Source organism: Cebidichthys violaceus, unplaced genomic scaffold (assembly GCF_023349555.1).
Source record: "Cebidichthys violaceus isolate CVI_PGR_0920_01 unplaced genomic scaffold, fCebVio1.0.p SCAF_17, whole genome shotgun sequence".
Taxonomy (NCBI): domain Eukaryota; kingdom Metazoa; phylum Chordata; class Actinopteri; order Perciformes; family Stichaeidae; genus Cebidichthys; species Cebidichthys violaceus.
In genome coordinates this window covers 2,498,325-2,519,322 of record NW_027176340.1, presented here as the reverse complement: position 1 = coordinate 2,519,322, position 20,998 = coordinate 2,498,325, and the positions used below count along the sequence as shown (strand labels likewise).

Below are 20,998 nucleotides of genomic sequence, written 5' to 3'. Positions count from 1 at the left end.
CGCACTCCATCGGGCAGCCTTTCATTACATCTGATGTGAAAAGTCCAGGTCAATACTTTCCGACAGGCCGAGCTAAATAAAGAAATCAATAAGCTGCTGAAACGTTGGAGGGGGGAGGGGGGAGGGGGGGGGGGGGGGGGGAGTCAGTTTGCTCCGTGCAGAAAGTGTGTTCATCAAATCCGTGGGACAAGCTTGATGCTTCAGATATTTTCACATCAAACATATTTGATGTTTGAACTTGAGGTTATTTGTTCTTAAACTCCGACCTGTGACCTCTGAACCTGTGCGATGAGTGGCGTGGAGATACCGGCCGGTCTGAAGGAGCTGCTGCAGGGCTACGCGGTGGAGGTGCTGCGCCGCGAGCCGCCGGACTTGGTCGAATTCGCCGTGCAGCATTTTACCCGGATTCTGGAGGGCCAAAGAAAGGACCAAGGAGCCAAGAAACGCAGCGCCAGACCTGCACGGAAAGGGGTCACTTTTGACACAAAGTCAAATAAGCCCAAACAAGTGGAGGAAGAGCAGCAGGAGGAGGAGGAGGAGGAGGAGGAGGAGGAGGAGGAGGAAGAAGACACTGTTAGTGAGTAGTATTACATCATTTTTGTGTCTCCATGTTTTCCAAATTTAAAAAAAAAATGTAACTTTAAGAAATGACATTTTGTGGGTGTTTCAAATCGGGAAAGCTTCATGGTGTCAAAAGGACACAGAAACTGTCCTCAGACAGACATGTGAAAGTGTTGACCTACATGCTCGCAGTCAGGCAAACATCCACATGAACAGAAAGCTGGCACAAAAAAAAAAAAATAACACTCGTTAAGTCAAGGAATTCACTCTGCATATGAAAAATATATCACACACATCACAGGAACTGTAACACTAAAGTATGATGAGCTTCCTTCTGCTTTAATAGACTCATGAAGTCCACATCTGTCTCTGTCTCTGTCTCTCTCTGCAGAGTCCACCGCCAGCAAATACAATCGCAGAGCTTCAGGTCAGTAACCGGAAACAATATGTGTGCTGCATTATCAATTAATGAATATTGACCACGGTACAGTAGTTTTCGCTCGTTTGTCCCGCGGCAGTTTGCGCGGAGGCGTACGACCCCGACGACGAAGAGGACGACGACGCAGAGCCTCGGGTTGTGCATCCAAAAACGGACGAGCAGCGCCGGCGACTTCAGGAGGCGTGCAGAGACATTCTGCTGTTCAAAACGCTGGAGCAGGTAACCGCGCATGTTGATGATGACAAAAGATGTAATGTTAGGTTTTCATACACATCCCTGTACTTCTAGCTTTGTGAGAACACTCGTTGACTCCTCACCCTGACTTTAACCATCACTAGATGTTTAACCCCAACCTTTAACCTTTAACCTCAGGAAGGCTTTTGAAGAACCGACAAAAAGGCCTCAATTTCCAGAAATGTCCTCACTCTGAAGGTGTAAAACTCAAGATGGTCCTCACAGAGATAGATGTACAAGTACACAAACACAAACACACACACACAAAAGTGCATCTGTCAGATTTTTACTTGGGCTTCCTGTGTGTCAGAACGACGGTTCACGGTTAACAAAGCACTGAATGCTGCTTACTGTCACTAAAACATGGAGAAGCAGCGTTGAGTTTTTCTGCACATCTGGAACAAACGCTGCTCTGCGTGCCGCTGCCTTTCAGTCAATAATATTTGGTAACGCGCTATTTTTAAAAGCCTAACTTATGTGTAAATGTTTCTCATACGTTTCTTATCTTATACTCTTATATTTCTTATATCTAAAAAGTTGCTCTCCTCGCTTCCAGGAGCAGTTCTCTGAGGTTTTGGACGGCATGTTCGAGGTGCTGGTCAAACCTCAGGAGCACATCATCGACCAAGGAGACGATGGAGACAACTTCTATGTCATAGAGAAGTGAGAGACGGATTTCAAATCGTTTGTATAATGTTATGAGTAGATATTATAATGACTTCTACTACCCCGTCTGTGCGTCACGTCCTTTCCAGGGGCGTGTATGATATTTTCGTGCAGAAGGACGGAGTGAGCGTGTGCGTCGGAAAGTATGACAATAAGGGCAGTTTTGGTGAGCTGGCGCTCATGTACAACACGCCGCGGGCCGCTACCATCGCCGCAACGCAGGAAGGCGCCCTGTGGGGCCTGGTGAGTCCCGCGAAGCAGCGTGATCGTGAACAAAAAAAAAAAAAAAAAAGACAAATTGAAGCTACGATAAAACACAGAAAGTGTTGTTCTTGTTTGGCGCTCAGGATCGAGCCACATTTCACAGACTGATCGTTAGAAACAACGCGAAGAAGAGGAGGACATATGAGGCCTTCATCGAGTGTGTTCCTCTTTTGAAGTCGCTTGAGGTTCGTATCAGAAATACAAACACTATATAAGATAATATATCTATATATACACACACACACACTTATACTTGTATTTGTAGCGTCATCACGCTTCACTTTCTCTTCACAAGCTCTCTGAGAGGATGAAGATTGTGGATGTTGTGGGAGCCCGAGTGTTCAAAGATGGAGAGCGCTTGATAACGCAGGTGAGCGTTGGGACGTGCGCCGCTTTTGTCTGTGCGTCAATCAACAACGGGGTTAGACTCCATCGATGTTTCTGCTCCTTTCCTGTGCCTGCAGGAGGAGGAGGCCGACTGTTTCTACATCGTGGAATCGGGAGAGGTGAAGATAATGATAAAAAGCAAAGTGAGTGTGTGAGTTTAGTTCATTATTTAGCCTCTTATCTGTCAATTTGATTGTTATTTTTTACCATTAAGTGAATGGAATATGTTTTTATGTCTAGTGTTGTTGTACTAACTGACTCACAGATCCCTTTAAACGTCTGTTGCAGACGAAGGCCGGCCAGCAGGACAGCGTAGAGGTGGAGGTGGCTCGCTGCTCTAGAGGGCAGTATTTTGGGGAGCTGGCACTGGTCACCAACAAACCTCGTGCTGCGTCGGTGTACGCTGTGGGGGAAACCAAATGTTTAGGTGAGACCCCGGTGTGTGTGTTGCTCTGTGTGTCGGGCGTAGCAGCGCCTCGGTTTCAGGGAAAGAGACTGGAAACGGGACTGTAGTCGGCCTGTTAAGTAATGGAGGAAGACGAGGAGGAGGAGGAGGAGGAAGGTGGTGTTGCTGCTGCAGGCCTTAAATTGAATGTAGCAGAAACAACAGATACATTTCTGTTTTTCTACGCTACTTAATCTGTTAAGACAGGAAAACAGAAGCATGCCGGATGACATCGTCTTCATTTACTTTCTTCCAGTAATCGACATCCAGGCCTTCGAGCGTTTGCTGGGACCCTGTATGGACATCATGAAGAGGAACATTTCCCAGTATGAAGGACAGCGGGCGGCACTATTCGGCTCCGGCGTAGATTAAAACACGGGGACACGTACGACGGCTCACTTTGAGGTTTGGGTTACATTAAGTGCGGTACTTAATGTATCCTCAAGCACAGACGAGAGGCGAGTTAGAGGTTCGATCGTTTTCATTTTCAAATTTGTAGTCTGCAGACCCAACCGACGCCGACTCTGAGTGACATCACTTGAGGCAGTTTATCACATTTCATGCAGCTCCCTCTGGAGACACACACGTCTTTATACAGCTTGTTTTTTTTTAGCCATGTAGTCGTATTCCCCAGACACTGAACTATACAAAAGCAATAAATACAAAATAAACCAAATTTGGTTTTTGTTGATGAACAGTTGATTATGCAACTGTTTTATAGTCGTTTACCTGAACAGAATTCATATTTATTTGCCGTTATTGTGCCGGTCAACCACTGCTGGATTATTTTATTCTGATGTGAATGTAAACCTTTGTCGTATGAAATGTAACCTCGTTTTTAATACCTGGCATGTCTCGAGCATTAAAGAGAGAATTAGCTCAATAAAAATATAAAAGACATTTTTACCAAATAAAACATGACATATAAAAAAAAAAAAAAAAAAAAAGATTATGTCTTAAATATTAAAGTTTTCTTGAGTTTGTTTTATTTGAGTTACAAAATATGAAGTGCCATCAGCAGACTCCACGGGAGAGTTTGCCAACCTTCTTGTGTTACAAGTATTTACACCCAAAAATCAAGGATTTCCATCTAAATTTCATCACACTCTGCGTTCTGGTTTGTCCCAGAGTTCAAGTCTCTGTTAAGTTGTCCAAGTTCCATTGTCAAAGTTTAAATATTTAAAATATTTACAAGTCCTGTATTCAAAAACTCCCCAATCATAAAGTAGCTTGTTCAATGCAAAAAAAAGAAAGAAAAAAAGGCAGGTGGCAAAAATGTAACTGCTTCAGTACTGTGAGAAAAAGAAGCAGAGCTGGTGGAATTAAAAGGAGCTGTTAAACGAACATGGTCCTCTACAGGGTCTCCGTAGTTTTACACTTAATTCTTCCTCTAAAAGAAAGCCTGGGCAAGTCTGTACATAATTATTTAAAATTACAATGTTGAAATGTCTTAGCCATCGCGGTGCAAAGGCTTCTATGATCCACCCTTGTGAAGAAATGAATACGACAATCAATAAAAGACAGATGAAAGAAAAGAAAAAAAAAAGGCCACCAAGATAGTCACTCGTCGTTCATCAAACATCCTGATTATTTTTTTTTTTTTTCTTCAGAGCATCTTCGAACATTAAAATAAAACTCCAATAAATAGAAATACAGCAGAGAAATGGTCAAATAAGACTGATACTGGTTTGTTCCATCTCTGAGTTCTTTTTGAGAAGGACAAAAAAAACACCAGACGGGAGTGACGCAAGAAAAAAATATACTTAAAACAAAAAGCGTTGATAGGGTATCATCCTACACATTCCCATTGTGTCAAGGAACAAAAAAAAAACAAAACAACAACAACAAGTTCTCTTATTCCTCTGGTTTCCTGAGGCTCATCCGCAAGAACGGCCATTGATAATACGGTTCCCAGCAGTGACGGTTACACAGAGGTGATGACAATCATGAGGTGTGGTGAGATGCTGGAGATCCGGTTGAGAAGGTCGGGGGCCAGCTGAGATAAGTGGCTCTCCGAAAACTCGCACGGTGGGAAGATCTGTAGCACATAGGCAGGCTGGGAAAAACAAAGACAAAAAAAAAAAATCAATTACTATACTATAATTACAATAACTTGCGTGCATCTGGGGAAAAACCTGAACACAAGCAATCACGTCTCACCTGATTGGAACCTGGGTTGGGGATATTAATGATACCAGCGGCCAACTTTGCCTGCAAGTAGTTGATGAAAGCGGCCTTAAGAGCTTGAGTTTGGTTTAGGACGTCGTCTTGATCTCGTCCACAAGGCAAAGCAAGGAGAAGACAGAAGTCGGTGTCGCCCTGTAGGGAGAACAATGTAAATGTTAGAATCCATTTAATGAAACAGAAGAAAGAAAAAATGACTCAATGGGAGTAAGACAAAAGCATGCGCACCGTCATCCTCCGGGCTACACTCTCTAGCTGTGAAGCCTCGAGCCTCATTCTCTGGACAATCCTAAGCAACGCGCCTCCTTCCTGAAGCGGCAGGGAGCGATGAGCCAGAGCTTTGTTGCCGCACACAAAATGCAACTGGACCGCAGCCGTGTCGTTCTTCAGTGCCAGCAGGCCTTGCCACACGATAGGGTATTTCTGTTCAAGATGGGAGACAAAACAAAGATAAGTATGTCGGAGAAAGACAGCTCTTGTTCGGATGCACAACCCTGAACACAATTTGTACCGATGAGTTTTGGTCTTACCGTCAGCAGCTGCACCATATTAACAGGCTGCGACATCTTGCCGTCGGGTTTTGTCTGGGGGTCCGCACCCTGAGGAATTCGAGACAATAGCGTCATGAATAGTTTCTCCGATATGAAAATATAAACCCACATTCGCATGCATTATTGGCCTCGCTCATCACCACAAACCAGGACTGTTATATCAGACTGCTAGGTGTACCTACTCAACTGGAGTGTTAAGTGCAGTGAACTCACCATGGTTGGTGTGACGGTCAGCGGCGGCTGGTTAAGTCCAACAGGAGACGTCTCTGGTATTTGAGAATGGATGCCTCTTGGGTTCGAGTACATCCCAGTATACTCTGGGAATGAGCCACTAGGTCCTGGTGGCATTAGCTGAACTCTCTGGGGAGATGCCATAGCTTGCCCGGTTTGTCTGATCGCCATCATTCCATCTTTAGGAAGAGGAGAGTGTGGTCTCTTTGTCTCCAATGGCATGGTTATGTCCTTCTCGGACACACCTTTAGGCAGAACGTGTGCAGAAGACGAGGGAAGGGTCTCTTGAATGTGTCCAGAATGAGGGTCAGTGGCCAAACGTTCTCCCTGTTGGTGCAGGAGGACACGTTTATCTCTTTGTGCCATGTACGTCTCTAGCGGGACACTACTCCGCAGAGGCCCGCGAGGATCGGACTGCATAGCCTCCGGTTTTAACGGTGTAGCAGGTTGTCTTCCTGAGGCCTGGTGGAAGCGTCTGGGTTCTTCCTGCTCCCCATCATAACCCCTCAAAGAACCGGGGTTCACCTTGAGAACCTTGTCTCTGCCGACGGCCTGCGGCGAGGTGGGCCGTGACTGCATGGGACCAGACCAAGAGGGTAGAGGCTCACTGTGCATCCCATAGCTCATCACAGAGAGAGGGGGAGTATTGACCCGGACGTCTCCCTGGACAAGATGCCCCACTGGAATTGGGTTGACGCGGTGAGGAGACATCCGTCCCAAGCCTCCAGGCACACTGTGAGGCTGCATGATAACCGTCTGCTCTGCATGATGTACACCAGTAATGAACTGTTGCATGGCAGGAAGGCCAGTAGATAGCATCACTGGTAGGCCCTTAGGTGACGAGGAGCCTACGGGAGAGGACACTTTAGTGAACTGAGTGTGTGGATGACCCGACTTGCGAGGGGATCGCGGCTCCTGTTTGATCCCACTGATGTGGGAGGTCGCTCTGTCACTAGCGGATGTAACAAATCCTACGTGGTTGCCAGGTGGAGAGGGCAAATGGGGGCTTATTGCAGGACTTATAGCAGAGGTCCAAATCGGTTTAGCTCCATCCGTACTGTGAGGATCAGCGCCGTCCATTTTCTTTTGATGTTTTATTGGCATGTACTCTTGGTGATAACTCATTACTTGCTGGTTACCCTGAGTGAGACGCTTCACGACTCCTTGAGGTCCAGACTGGTAAGTGGATTCCATCTTTTCCAAACCAGCGCTTTCTTGTTTAATAGAAGACAAAGTTGACTGTGTCTTACCAGGATGCACATGATCCGTCTGCTTCTGAAGTCCTAAATGAGAATGCCCATACATTTCCTGTTTTATCTGGGGCATGGACACCAGCTGCTGAGATTCCATGTCACCTGCTGTTGCTTGTGGGATCTGACTTATTTTTGCACTAATCCTCTGGGGTCCCTCTGTTTTCTGGCCTGAGTGGCTCAATACTACCACTCCTTCAGAAGTATTTACTCTCAGACCCGGACAAGACCCTGTACCAAGACTAGGGCTTTCGACAATGAAGCGCGCTGCACTTCCGCCTCCATCACCAACGGGCGGTCCATGGTACGATCCAGTATCGTCTTTGCCGGGCCTATAGGCTGGTTTGGGTAGAGGCATGTCAACGCAGGGATTTCCAATGTTCATGTTTACTTTGTCCTCAGGCTCGGGAGGGTTGCAAACACGACTGATGACAGAGGTTGCGGTGGACGCAATAACAGAGATCACAGACTTTGTCTCAGGAGATGACAGTGAAGCTGGAGCTCGAACAATGGGCGGAGCTGGATGAGCTGCCATTCCACTGCCAGATAGTGGTGACTTATTTGGCACAACAGCTGATTGAGTATTACTTTCAGAGGGGTTCTGATCTTGCAGGGTGGGTAGATTACTTGGAATAGAACTACTGCCTGGCAATGAAATATTTTTATGTTTCATAAGAATCTGCCTCAAGTCACTTGTGCCATGATCTATATCCATGTTCTCGGAGTCTGAGGGTAAAGGCGGGTTTTTCTTGGACGCCAACGGCATGAGAGGTAAAGAGGAGACCGTCTCGTTAGCCTGATGGCGCCAATCTGGTGGAGAAACGGGAATTCTACTTGTTTGAATGGGTCTGATATTTGGCCTGTTGGCTAGGGGAGACAGGGAAGGGGAGATGCAGTCAGGTGGCACCTGTTGAGGCTTTGGGCATATTTGACTCTTAGACTGGGGGTTAACAGATTTAAGATGTTGAATCGGTTCTTCAGAAGATGACTCTGACTCTGCGTTTACATCGGAAACCTTGACAGCTAAAGGCTCCGGTTCTGGCCTCCATGTAGTAGAAGTAATAACCCCAGCAGTTGCTGCTGATGGAGTTGTTGCAGGAACAGTCTTTACACTGGAAGGTGGGCTATCTGCTAAAGGAGTTGTCAACTCCTCACTTATTGAAGGTCCTTCCTTTGAATCTTTTCTTACTTGCTTTGGGCCTTTAGATCGTCTAGGTCTTCCCTTGGTGCCCTTTTTGGGTGTGGCAGATAAGACGGCCTCCTCCTGTACAGCAGGTATATTTGTCTCGGGTTCATTTTCCTTGGCAGGCAAAATCAAGTCTGGTTCAGGTTCTGAACCTACATCTGCCCTCGATGGAGCTGATGGAGCTGCTGGAGTTAATGATACAGTACCATCTTCGGCAGTTATGGAGTCAATCGCAGCCATGAGTTCCGTCTCGCTGGCAGGATTGGAAGGTTTTTCTTCCTCTGGCTCACTTTTCACTTCCGTTTGCGGGACGGGTGGCGTCGATGGTTCTGCTGGAAAAGCTGGATCTGTAAGTTTAGCAATGTTCCTCAGAGCCTGCTCCAATTCCAGCTGTGAAATTAAGTTTTTGGGCGATTCCAGAAGCTCTTTGTTTTCCAAAGTGGCATTTTCCTTTCCGCCTTTGTCGGCATTAGTACACTTTGAAACGTGATCACTCTGGTCACCAGGTTTTAACTTTTTTAAAGAATCTTCTTGTTCATCATCTCCCAATTGAAGAAGATCTTTCACCTCCGTCACATTCAGTCTGATTTTGAGGTTCTTAAGAATAGGAGACTTGGGAGTCCTTGTCAACTTGGTTTTTCCTCTAACAATCCTGTCTTTTTCCAAGGTGGGTTTCTCTTCTAAGACTTGGGAATCAGTCTCTTCCCCATTTGGTTTACCTTCACAAGGTTTTTCATGGAAAACATCTTTATTTCTGCCAAATTCCTTCCCTTGTTTGTCTTTCTCCTCTTTTTGGTCAACTTTTATAGTCGGTTGTTCTTTACATGAACTTGATGAATCTTGCAAAGCCAAGGAATCTTCATCTGTGAAATCCATTTCCTGATCCTCATCAGCCACCTCAGTTTTGTCCCCTTTCCTTGTTGGTCCAGATCCTAGGACTGTTGACATTGGATTCAATGAACTCTTTGTGCCATGAGGGGATGTTTTTCCTTTTGACACTCTTGGAATCCGTTCCCCACCTTCGGATTCATTTGAATCTGTATCTTTATTGTCCATTTTAGATTTTTCCACTTTAACTGTTGAACTCTCATCGCCTTGTCTGCGATTCTTGGGAGGACGGCCCCGTTTATTTGTAGGGATTGGAGCAGGTGGATCCTGTTCGACATTTTGTTGTTGTGTTGCATCTTTGTCTGTACCTCGCTTTCGCGCAGAGCGCGGTGACTCTGGTTCCTTTCCAGAACGAACTGGCGCATCATCTTCAACTGGCGTGGCATACACCGATTTAACGTTCCTTCGTCTTGCTCTGCCTGCCGATATGCCCGGCTCTGACATATCAGGTTCTGATCCATGAATAGGAGATTTGCCTGTGGACCTCGACTCAGCTCTTGGGGACGATCCACGTTTCAGCTTCTCTTTGTCAATGCGCTCACTCTTGCGTGTTGAAATGACGGGAACTGGAGCAACTTGAGCAGGTGATTGTTTGCACTTTTTATTTTTCATTTCTTTTGTTTTATGCTCTTTCTGAGGCGAGGCTGACTCGTCATTTGTGTCATTATCAATGGGCATCTGCAATTTACTAAGTTGAAGTTTCCTCTCTACCTCAGGCTCTGCTTCTGCTTTCCAAACAGTGTGGCTTTCTTTCTCTTCCTCTAGAGGACTAGGTGGTGTGGGACTAGTAGCTTCAGGCACTTCCGGTTGTGTCGTCTCTGGATCCAGCTCTGCTTCTGAAATGCTAACAAACTCATCATGAGAATCACGCCGGCATGGTTTTTCAACACAGAGAGGTTTTACGTCCTCAGCAATATCCAATTTCCCTTCAGATGGAGACAGTTTACATCGATCAACCGAAAAACTGGGCTCAGGTGCGGCTATTTGTGCAGGTTCAGTATCAGATGGTGCCTCAGGTAATGGGTGGTGCATGGGTATGACGGGTTCATTTTCTTTCACCTCTTCTTTTTCCTCTTCCTTTATGACGGACACAGGGGTATATAGAGGGGCTCGGAGTAACGCAACACATTTCTCTTCTGGTGGAGGAAAGTCTTTGACCACAGACTGGGTTACAGAAGTTGGTGTGATTCTGGGTTCAGAGATCAGCTCTTCAGCAGGACTGATGGGTTTAATTTCCGGCTCCATGATAGATTCCATTGGTTCCGGCGACTGCAAAGCGTGTTGCTCTTGAACAGGTGCCATTTCCACTTTAATCTCATCTGTGGGCGGCGTCTCTACTTTTGCCTCTTGCAGCGGTTGGGGTTTATTCTTCTGCTGTTGCAGTCGTGTGAGTTCCAAAAAACGACTATGGAAAAGGACAACTGGCCCCGAGTCAAGTTCACCATCTACTGTCCCTTGCTGACCAGGCTGCTGGTTCTGTGCATGTTCAGGTTCTTCGTGTTTGCGTTCCAAGTGTTGAAGTCGCCTAGAGTCCAGCTCAAAGACGGGGCTGTGAAGGAAGCGTGAGGCAAAGAGTTCCCGGCGTTCCTGTTCCTCTGGCTTAGGCTCCTCCTTCCTATCCTCAACTTTGTCTTCAGATCCACTTCGGATCTTTTTCTTTTTCATGTACCAGGAAGGTGTAGGTCGCGGTGCTGACTCTACCTTCTCTGTATCCTTTCTGTTGCGTAAACCTGCAAAGTGAGAATCATAATCCAAAAATGACCAGTTATCTTCTCTTGAAGAGGAGAGAGATTTTGCACGTTCGAGCAGAGCCTTTGTATCAGGTGTGATAGTTTGATCGAGTGCAAAGGAGTAGAATTTGTTTCTTTCAAGATGTGCTAGTTTAGGGTCTGAAAACCTGTCGACCCTCGGCCTCTCGGTGAAAGGCATAGATGTGGACGGCATGGGAGAGTGGGGTTTGTTCTCTCGGTCCTCCTCAGAGTCGGATCGTACTTCCCCGGGCTCCAAGTCATGCCAAATACCATATTCCAAACGCTTGCGATTGTGAATGTTCTTACTTAGACTTCTAGAAAAGTTCAGGTCAGGTAACAAGTCTTGTTTAACTCTGCTCTCCCATCTCTTTTGTTGCTCTTCCTCCACGGTAAGAGAAGGAGTGTTTGGCTTGTTTGCCTGTGTGTTATGCGTCCTTTTGACCAATAGCTCCAGATCTGGGTGAATCTTTTCCTCATTTCGACTTAACTCTTTCTGAGAAGGGTCCACGAAGTCCTCATCCACATGGAGAGGGAAGTGCTGATGTCCTGGAGAGGCGATGTTGTTCCAGTCCGGATCTTCACTCTTTTGTCTAAAGCTCCTGTAGACACGCTCCCTCTTAATTGCTGGGTCAGTCTCAAACTGGTCTAGTTTCTTTAGTTTGTGAGATGGGAAATTATCTGTGACATCCTCAGGTGGTTTACCAACATCATGCACAAGACTGCGATGTTCCAAGTCCTCTGCTTCACTTCCCTGAGGACTTCCTGGTTTGTCAGATTTGTCAGACTCACGCTGCTGTTGCTGCTGGTGCAACCGTCTATTTTGCTCCATTTGCTTGCGGTAACTCTGAGAGAGGTCAATATCAACATAGTCTTCCCTTTTGCCGCTTTTGTCAGAGTCGGCATTCGGAGCACCAAATTTGAAAGCAGCGAGGTGTTCTTGCTCTCTTATACTGCTCTGGTCTGGAATCCCCTCATGGGAAAACCTTCGGGATGATGTGTGCCCTGGATGTCGTTTTGACTCCAGCGGATCCAAAGAACCCTCCGACTTCTCTCTTTGCCCCCTAAGGTCCTCTTGACCATCCTTCTGAGTGCCACTTTTTTCAGCTTTGAGTCTTGAATCTCTTCGTTGTGAATCTTTGTTTTTGTCAGTGTCCGACTCTTTCGAATATGTAGCGCTAGCACCAAAGTCAGGGGAGGGAAAAACATCCTCCTCCTCATGCCTGCTTCTTTTCTGACGAATAGTCCTGCCACCGGAATCGGCAAAGCGCCTTTTTCTTGCAGCAAGGCGATCTGAATCCACGGATGAATCTTTCCCATCACTTCCAACATCAGGCTTTAGATGTTTCTTGAGTCTGTTTTTTCCATCCAAGTCTGAATTCTCACCTTTACTCGGTTCAGATCTTTCACTTTTTACAGAGTCATGATGAGCCGTTGACGGCTGATTTCCAGTAAGAGACTCACCATCCCCTTTGCTTTTCTGCTTCTCATGAGCATCCAGGTCTGATCCCCTTCGACTTCCAGACCCTCCATCAAAACTTGTCTCGAGCTCTGGTTCAGGTAGTGGATTGGATGGGGATTGCCCCTTTGCTTTCCTTGATTTAATCTTCTCAGCTTTGTCTTTGTCACCTTTCTCTTTTCGTTTTGCACGTTTGGTTTTCTCAGCACCTGGCACACGATCTGGTTGGCTGCTCTTATCACTCTTCGTGGCAAGTTCCAGGAGGGTCTTCTCAGATTTATCAAAGTGTGGCGGCGACATTGAACTCACGCTACCACTTCGCTCAGAGGACTGGCTGTAAACCCTCCGTTCTGCGTCTCTGGGAGCGCGCTCAGATGGTGAAGGCGATACTGTAGGAGTGACAGGTCGCCTCGGATGGGAAGGGCTCCACCTGCTGCGGTCCGCCTCAAAACGTTCCCGCTCTCTTTCTCGCTCTCTTTGAATATATGTGTATTTTCGGATGTCTTGCTCAAAGGGGTCTCTGTAATCCCGGTAGTCTCTTGGGTCTTCATGATAACGTGGGTCAAAGTGTTCCCCTTGATAGTGTTCCAGTTCAGGAAAACGTTCTCTGCTGCGAGCAGCGAAGTCTCTTCGAGCTTCCTCTGGATAGATGCCAGGGGTTCGTATATTCTCATAGTACGCCCGTTCTGCAGTAAATTCATGGTATGGAGGTCTGCGCTCCTCTCTGTAGAGTGAATAGGAAGAGACAAGCAATGACATTTGTTAAACTAAATAATGTATCTTGTCATAAAGTAGCACCGTCACTTTCAGATTAAGACGAAGGGCTAAAATATTTTGCTGCGGAGTTGTTATTCTAAAGATTTTCACTTTACATATTTATCAATTTGAAAGAACGGTTTAAAATAGCAATCGTATCAATTGACAAATTTCTGACATTTCAAAAATTATCTCATGCATGCAATTCAAACTATGGGAAATTTACCGTCGTTCAGCAGGGATTTCATAGATGTCTCTAATCTCTTGACCAGACGCCTGCATAGATCGGTAGAATGCCATCTGACTCTCTTGACTTGCAAAATCCACCTTTAATAAATAAAATAAAATAAATAAGCTGTCCACAAATACATATAACGCTTGAAAAATTACGTTTCACTAACAAACTCAATAATTGTTAGGGTTTACCTTTATTTTATTGCCACCGATCTTCCAACCTTTGGTCTCCCTCACAGCTGCCTGAGCAAAATCTGTGTTGTTGTACAAGATGAGGGCCATCCCTTTCAATCTATCAAACACAACCTAAAAGAAGGACAAAACCATACATTTACAGTTTTGAAAAAAAACTATAGAGCATTAAACCTTAAGCAAGAGAAAATAGAACACCTTACCTTGACTACATGTCCATAGCGGCAGAAATGCCGTGTGAGGTATTGCTCTGTGACGCTGGTTGCTAAACCATCGAGCCAAACGCACGTAGTGGGCATACTCTTCCCAAACCCAAGCTTCAAAGAGAAGGGGAACAACAGCTATGTTACACACACAGAAAACATTAGATTGAAAACCTACTCGGAGCAGAAATTATACTTTTGTTAACTGTAAAAAAACACGTACCTTTAGTCTGTTGCTTCCCAGATACTCTCCATCCATCTTCTTAATGGCCTTGCAGACACTGGCAATATCAGAGTACTGCACGAAGGCATACTGGGGAACTCCATTCACTTTCTTGATGTCAATGTCCTTGAGGGGAAAAGACAACAATTAGAAACCCGTATCAAATGTAAAACCGTACCAATTTACAGTACAGTGAGATGGTAGCGTACCACAATTTCTCCAAAGCGTTGAAAAATGTCAAGGAGTTGTTGGTAACTGGTGGTCTTCTCGAGGTTGCCTATAAACAGTGTCCTTGTGGCCTTTGGGTGGAACTCATCTATCCGCCCATCCAAGGGCCTGAACTCATTTTCGCTCTCTGTTTCTGAGGGGAAGCACGAGGTTCATCATTAACAGGACCGACGTGCTGCTAAATGTCGAGCTCACATTCTCCAACATCGGCACAAAAACACACCAGTTTTATGTAATGATGTTTTCTGAATTAATTTGTTGGCACCAAGTGTTCATCGCAATGCCGTTTTGTATATTTGTTGTTAATTACCTGGGCCATTCCAGGCCGTGACTTCAATGAGCATGCCAAAGAACAGCTTTCCTTTGGAGACAGTGAGGGCTTTCTCTTGGTCCTCTTGTTGCCTGAAGAACACCAAACCATAGCGGTCTTCTGAAGCTCCATGGATCTGCACTGAGGTCACTTTCCCGTGTTTCTTGAATTCATGGAAAAGTCCATCTTTTAAACTTGTGTCTGTGGACGGATTAAGAAAAAAAAAAGATTACTATCCAATGTTTATCTTCAAAAGGAGTACTGAAAACCTGTACCGTTGTATCACATTTAGCCTCTTGTTTTATCTACATTATGATGTGTGCACTTATGTTTCCAAGTTCCAATTTATGGCTAAGATGGCATCCTCTAGCCCTTTCAGGTCACGTGACAGTTTATTGATGCTTCTGAGCGAGTGTGAAAAGTGAAAATGGTTATTGCTATGACTCTATGAAAGAGCCTGACATGTAGAAACTCACCTGTGGAGCGCACTGGTAGGTTTTGCACTTTAATTCCGAAGCTTCTGCGTGGCTCATCTGAGTCGAGCCCCATAGAAGACTGAGTCGGGGCGTGGGTAGCTGAGGACTGGACGGAGTGCGCCCGAGAACCATCACTGGAGCTGCTGTTTGAATCGCTGACGTCACAAAGAAGAACAACGATTAGACACATGGCGGTCCGATTTTGAATAGAATTTGTTGACACCCGTTCATGTTTCCCATGAAGCTTTAATATCGTAACGTAAAATGTCACACCTGCCGCTGCCCGTGCTGCTGGTGCTGCTGACGGAATCGGAGCTCGAGGACCTGCTGTGGGATCGAGATCGTGGACCTCTCCCGGGGGACAAAGGAGCTCTTTTCGGGGAATGAGGCGTTTTGGGGGTTTGTCCCGTGGTCCGTTGCGGGGATGGGTGCCTCGACTGCGAGGAATGAGATGACCGGCTCCGACGGTGATGGTAGGTTCTATCGACCCGTCGTCCTCTGTCATCTCTGTACAGGTCACGTCGTGTAGAGTTAGTCAGAGTAAAAGGGTCTCGAATTCTAGAGTCAAAATGCGGGTCTGTCGCCTCAAAGCTCCCCCCGATAGCGCTGCTCCCCGGGCCAGCGGCAGCAAACATGGAGCGATCGCGGTAATAATCAGCGTTGTAGTGACGCTGTCTTTCGAAAGTGCCGCTGCGCTCATGGTGTCCGTACGGGCTGTGGTCGTACGCACGCTCACGGCTTTCTGAGCTACTGTGAAATAAGAACAGGGTAGAGACGGGGAAAAGGGAATTACTATGAGAATGTCGGGGGGAGAAAAAAAAGTCAAGAAACAAAACAACAATTTCCTATTCAAATATTTGACATTTAAGAGCACAACAGCGATCTAAATGGTCGGTACAGCAAGGACACAGCTGAGAGGAGGCCAGATCAGTTGTGCAGCTCGACACTTAATAATGTAGAGATCCAAAGAGCAACATGTATGAGTCTGTCTCTGTACATGTTTGGTCACTGATCCCCCCTCTATTGGGTTCCAGCTGATCAACTAAGAAAACAGAAGTGCTCAACTGTGATAAAAGTTACTACGAGGAACTTTCACTTTCAGTCACTTCCGACTGCTGGTGGAAGGCAGCAGCGTGGCCGGATCTGGGTCGGTCCGTGGCGGGCTGGTCTCGTTTATTAAGTGTTAAATTGACCGTTTCATAACCAATTCAAAGTTCCTCACAGTAACTGCTTTTTAACTTTTCAGTCACAAGTTTCACAACAAAAAGTTGCATATTTTTCCATTCATGTAACTTCTGATAAATATTTGTTTTCTCATTTTTCAGCACTAGAGGAGCATCTCCAATGATTAGAAAAAGAATTCCTCGCAACACAATAAACAGGTCAAACTATTTGATTCATTAAGATGTGACATAATGGGGTGAACCTATCGTATGCCGGCACCGTCTGTAAACACTAGAACAGATACAGGGTGCCGTGTGCTGTACCGATAGTAGAGCCTTTTGAGGCAAACGTGTGATATTGGGCTTATATCCATAAGATTGACTTTACTTTTGTGGCGCTGCTAAACTGTCAGCAGCCTAAAGTTACATTTCATTTTCTGACAGCCAACAAGCACACTTTTCTATACTGTCAATTCATAAACAGTCACGTGAAACAAAGCCGCCCCAGACGCTTCATTATGAAGATCTACTCAAATAAACACATAATTAAGCTGAATTAACGTTGAAATGCTGTTCTTAGTATCTTTCATTTGCAGTAACATTAAGCACATTTTGGCTGCTCTGGGTGTCCAGGGGAGCTGATTTCAGAGGTTGACTGTTCATGAACTATTGCTGGTAAGAAAAAGAAAATATTAAAAATGAAACATTTCTTTTCAATATTCAACCGTACAATTCTCCTACCAAGGAGTTCAGTGGTACTGGAATTTAAAAATGCCATGCAGTTCAGATAGATGTACTTAAATGTGAAAATAATACTCTGTAGTATTTATGTGATGCTGGGAAAAAAAAAAAGAGGCACTTGCATAAAGAAATGACAATTACATATATGTATTATATATGCATTTTATAAAAACAGATGTTCTCCTCTATTGCATCAAATCAATCTTTTCCCTAAAAGCAGTGCAAAACCTAATATTAGACAAAGCACTAAGGAATGTTAGAGAAAGAAAATATGCAGAGGGCAGAGCAATACCAACCTTTTTGGAAAGAAGTAACCGAAACTAATCCAAATAAATTCTAGGTGGATCAGAATGTGAGAGCCCGAATAAAAAACCAAGGGGAAAAATCAATTGATCTAATTAGGCAAAAACGCTTCTCTTGAATCGCACTGCACGTTATCTTCAAATACTGTGGAGCACCAGGCCAGTAGGTTGTTGATGTATAATCCACAGTTAGGCTACTTAATTCTCTTCACTGGATGGAAAAAGGAAAAAACAAAACAATCACAGAAATGGACCTCTTTATGGATTTCTGGACATGTGTTTTTAAAAAAAAAAAAGAACTACAGTAATATAAAGACCGTAATAAATAAATATGGATTTAAAAAAAAAAAAAAATATGATGAACTTCAGGGTAACTCAGGGAATTCCAGGTTGACTATAGAGTAAGTTGGTGCTCAAATGGAAGATACATCCAACTGGATCAATCTTGTCTTGTATGTCAGTAAGTTCCAAAACGTTACGTCGTTCCACCCGACAATATCAAGTAGTTTAAAATCATACAAGCGTGTAGACTGGCAGACACTACGATCACAGCATATAAACTCCTCGTGGGCACACAGGCATCTTAATTCCACAATCCAAGGATCTTATGGGGGACGTACGTACTGGAGGGCTTCATCTTTTGGCAGTAACATTTCAAGTTACTTTAAAAAAAAAAAAGGGGGTTGTCTTCAGCTCTCTTTAACATACTCTAAAGTGCTCTTCTCCTCATCGAGCTGAGGCCTGACACAGCTACATCCACACACGGGTAATCCAGATAAACGGTTGCTACACCTATCCATACTAGGGCCCACATCAGTACATCCAACATGGATGTGCGTACATCCAGGAGGGTACATTCCCAACTATGCTGTCTTCGTGCGTCTTCATGGCCATCAATCCTAAACAAGAATAGCTCCACAATCTTGTCGTTTCGGATCCTCCCGTGTTTCTTGCAAAGTCTTCTTGTAATAGCTTCCGTATTTGGGACATAAACTGGTTAACGTATGTAGTTAATCTCACCCTAAAAACGACTGAGATAGCCTAGAATATATGCACTACATCGGTCTTTCTCTCGTGACGTGTAACAAAATGTGAAGTTCTTCCATCCGCTTGTTGAAAACTTTAATCCAGAACAAGCTGTATCCGCAGATGCAAAAAAAAAAAAAATTGTAAAATTAGTCCATCCATCGCCAGTAGCCAAGAGGGGGAAAAAAAACTGACCACGCGAGATGGGAGATCCTCGACATAATGATATATTACCTGACTAGATTCTTCAAAGAAAAGTACATCCTTTATAATAGGGATTTACTTCCACTTTCAAGCGATTCCAAGTAAAATCGAGGTTAGATCCCATATTTAGGAGGAAAATGTTTGAAAAGTATCCAAAAGATCCCCACGGTAGTTCCCCACAAAATGTAATAAATCCAAAACTCACCAGGATATTCCTCACAGATGTAATATCCAAACCAGATGTCAAACCTTGAATTATAGTTAACTTACCAAATGATAATGTGTAGTTAATTTAATTAGATCCCACGGGAAAGGCGAGTCAATTATGATGAAAAGTGGAACGATCCCTAATTACCTTTGTGCAACCCCCTTGAGGCATCTATTCCTCACACATAACCCCACTATGTGTTACGGTTTTACACCTATCCAATACCTAGATTCCCCTGGATTGTATGGGGAGGCCGTGTCCACTTACCCATCTATTCTCCGTTCATAACGTCCCTCTCTGGTGTGAAGGGAAACAGGTGGGCCAAACACTGGACCAACTGTTGCCCTAGTGAATCCTGTAACGTCTCGACTGCTCGAGGGTGAGCTGTCTTCAAGGCCCCGGACAGCACTAGGGACTGACCCGGGTTCATTGTAGTCAGTCCGAAGGTCCCTGTCTCCCATCTTGTTGACAGCGTTGTGAGCCTTCTGCGCACTTTTGATATCCACAAAATCCACAAAGGCTGCGACGCCACCCTCTGACCCTCGCTTCCGCAGGACTTTGACACTTTCCACACGCCCATACCTGTGGAAATCACAAGGAAAACAAAAAGAGGAAATGACATATGCACCGGAGAAGAGGAGAGAAACTGTAGCCGGTTCTCTGCATGCCAGAGCCTGGTAAAAGTGGTACTAAAAGCAAACGGTCATTATTTACCTCAGATTACCAAAGTAACTTGACATTAAAGTTTCCTTTTCGACCACCTAACAGCAAAAAAAAACTGTCTGACCTTTAGGCAGCCTCTCAAGCAGTGTCTGCAGTTGTTATGCTCATGACTACACTTCATGTTACAAGTGTTGTTGAGAGTGTTATGGTTTCTAAACAAACCAAAACACGTTAAATATCAGTGTTTAACAACTATAAAAAGGCACGAGACCCCTAGCTAATAACGCTGTACCACAGTGGGTCCCGTAAACTATGACTAGCTGTAATGTTACCGTGTGTTGTGTTGCATGTGAGCGTGATGAGGGGCCATTACATAACGTAGCAAAAACGATTAAGACATACCATTAGCCTATATGGTTTTAAATTACTTACTACAAACAATGGGAAGCATACACGTCTCTGCCTTTAGCTCGCTTTGTATTCAAGCACTCGGTCACTAGCTATGGGGAGCAAAACCTAATTTGCAATTTACATGCAAATTGTCCTATTTGAAAACAACACGGCGTTCGTGAGCCAAGTTTAAGTAAGCAATGGTGATGGCTACCGACGACGAGCTGATCAACAACTTGCTAACATTCGTTATCAAGCTCGGTGAGTTTATTGATCGCCGCAGATTTTTTTGATTCTTCACATTTTAATAATTTCTCAAACATGGTTGATCGGAGGAACAACGTTACGAGTCGCACGTTCCCACCGGCTAAAATAGCACAAGTCATCTCATGTTATTTGACCTGCTGTCCAGCTAACGTTAGCTGCCTTTTGAGCTCGTACTGATCATGTAAACGTCTCGACTTCCCACAAAATGGTTGGTTGGGTGGTAGCTCGGTGGCTAAAAAACCGAGCTATTTGCCTACTGGGTTTAGCAAAAGTTAGCCAATTTCTAATAACGGTAAACATTTACACTTGAGTGGTTCCATGCCAAAAATCCCAGTTCAACAAATATAGCTGTGCTGCAACATAGCGCGGATATCACATAGGAAACCCCGACTTGTAAAACTTAAGAAATGCTAACGTTAGCTGTGTTAGCATTAGTCGCAGGCTGACTGTTGCAACTAGCTAACGTTAGTCCTGAAGCTAGCGCGCGCTGCTTGGCCAACGGAGGATCCCTCTTGCGTAACCTACCGTTTAAAATGCTCCACAATCTTCTCCTCTCGAACATGTTCGGGTAAATTTCCCACCCAAAGGTGTCTGGTTTCCCGAACCATCTTGCGCTATTCTTCCCCCCTTCACACTCATATGATCATGCACGTTTCTAATCCCTGCCGGTCGGAGGTCCGCCTGAACAAAATGAACGACGGGGGACTCCGTGAATAATCTGGGCCTGTAGCCTGCTGCCCGTTTAGCTTTAGCTGATGCGTCCTCGATCCATGCACGTGGACGCGCGTGAGACTCGCTCCTGGTGGTTTTGGGTGCGAGCTGCGCGGCCCCGGGCTCATGTGCAGCGCGTGCTTGACAGTTACGAATGCACACAACATTGAGCACGCGGATTTCTTCTTAAAGAACGAACTGCATGCAG

The 20,998-nt window shown here is 45.1% G+C and overlaps 2 protein-coding genes across 7 annotated transcripts; one reads left to right on the top strand and one right to left on the bottom strand.

The window, feature by feature from the left end:
• Positions 1-288: 288 nt before the first annotated feature.
• prkar2ab (protein kinase, cAMP-dependent, regulatory, type II, alpha, B) lies at positions 289-3,960 on the top strand. 5 transcript variants are annotated; one of them, XM_068712019.1, is made up of 11 exons: positions 289-507; positions 547-577; positions 953-988; positions 1,080-1,219; positions 1,791-1,897; positions 1,990-2,143; positions 2,248-2,349; positions 2,460-2,534; positions 2,629-2,694; positions 2,840-2,978; positions 3,253-3,960. In XM_068712019.1, exons 1-11 carry the CDS (start codon positions 289-291, stop codon positions 3,366-3,368), a joined length of 1,185 nt encoding a protein of 394 aa, XP_068568120.1. In that variant the 3' UTR covers positions 3,369-3,960. The 5 variants fall into 5 exon arrangements, with proteins under 5 accessions (XP_068568120.1, XP_068568119.1, XP_068568122.1 ...); XM_068712018.1 differs by having other exon boundaries at positions 544-577; XM_068712021.1 differs by having other exon boundaries at positions 289-573; positions 955-988; positions 1,080-1,135.
• si:ch1073-335m2.2 (msx2-interacting protein) lies at positions 3,960-20,857 on the bottom strand. 2 transcript variants are annotated; one of them, XM_068712012.1, is made up of 15 exons: positions 20,605-20,857; positions 19,027-19,341; positions 15,389-15,865; positions 15,116-15,270; positions 14,640-14,840; positions 14,311-14,462; positions 14,102-14,227; positions 13,879-13,992; positions 13,676-13,789; positions 13,476-13,576; positions 5,945-13,217; positions 5,711-5,779; positions 5,409-5,603; positions 5,157-5,315; positions 3,960-5,052 (listed from the first exon to the last, which is right to left on the bottom strand). In XM_068712012.1, the coding sequence occupies exons 1-15, from the start codon at positions 20,685-20,687 to the stop codon at positions 4,921-4,923; spliced, it is 9,666 nt and encodes a 3,221-aa protein (XP_068568113.1). In that variant the 5' UTR covers positions 20,688-20,857; the 3' UTR covers positions 3,960-4,920. The 2 variants fall into 2 exon arrangements, with proteins under 2 accessions (XP_068568113.1, XP_068568114.1); XM_068712013.1 differs by having other exon boundaries at positions 14,311-14,456.
• Positions 20,858-20,998: the final 141 nt, after the last annotated feature.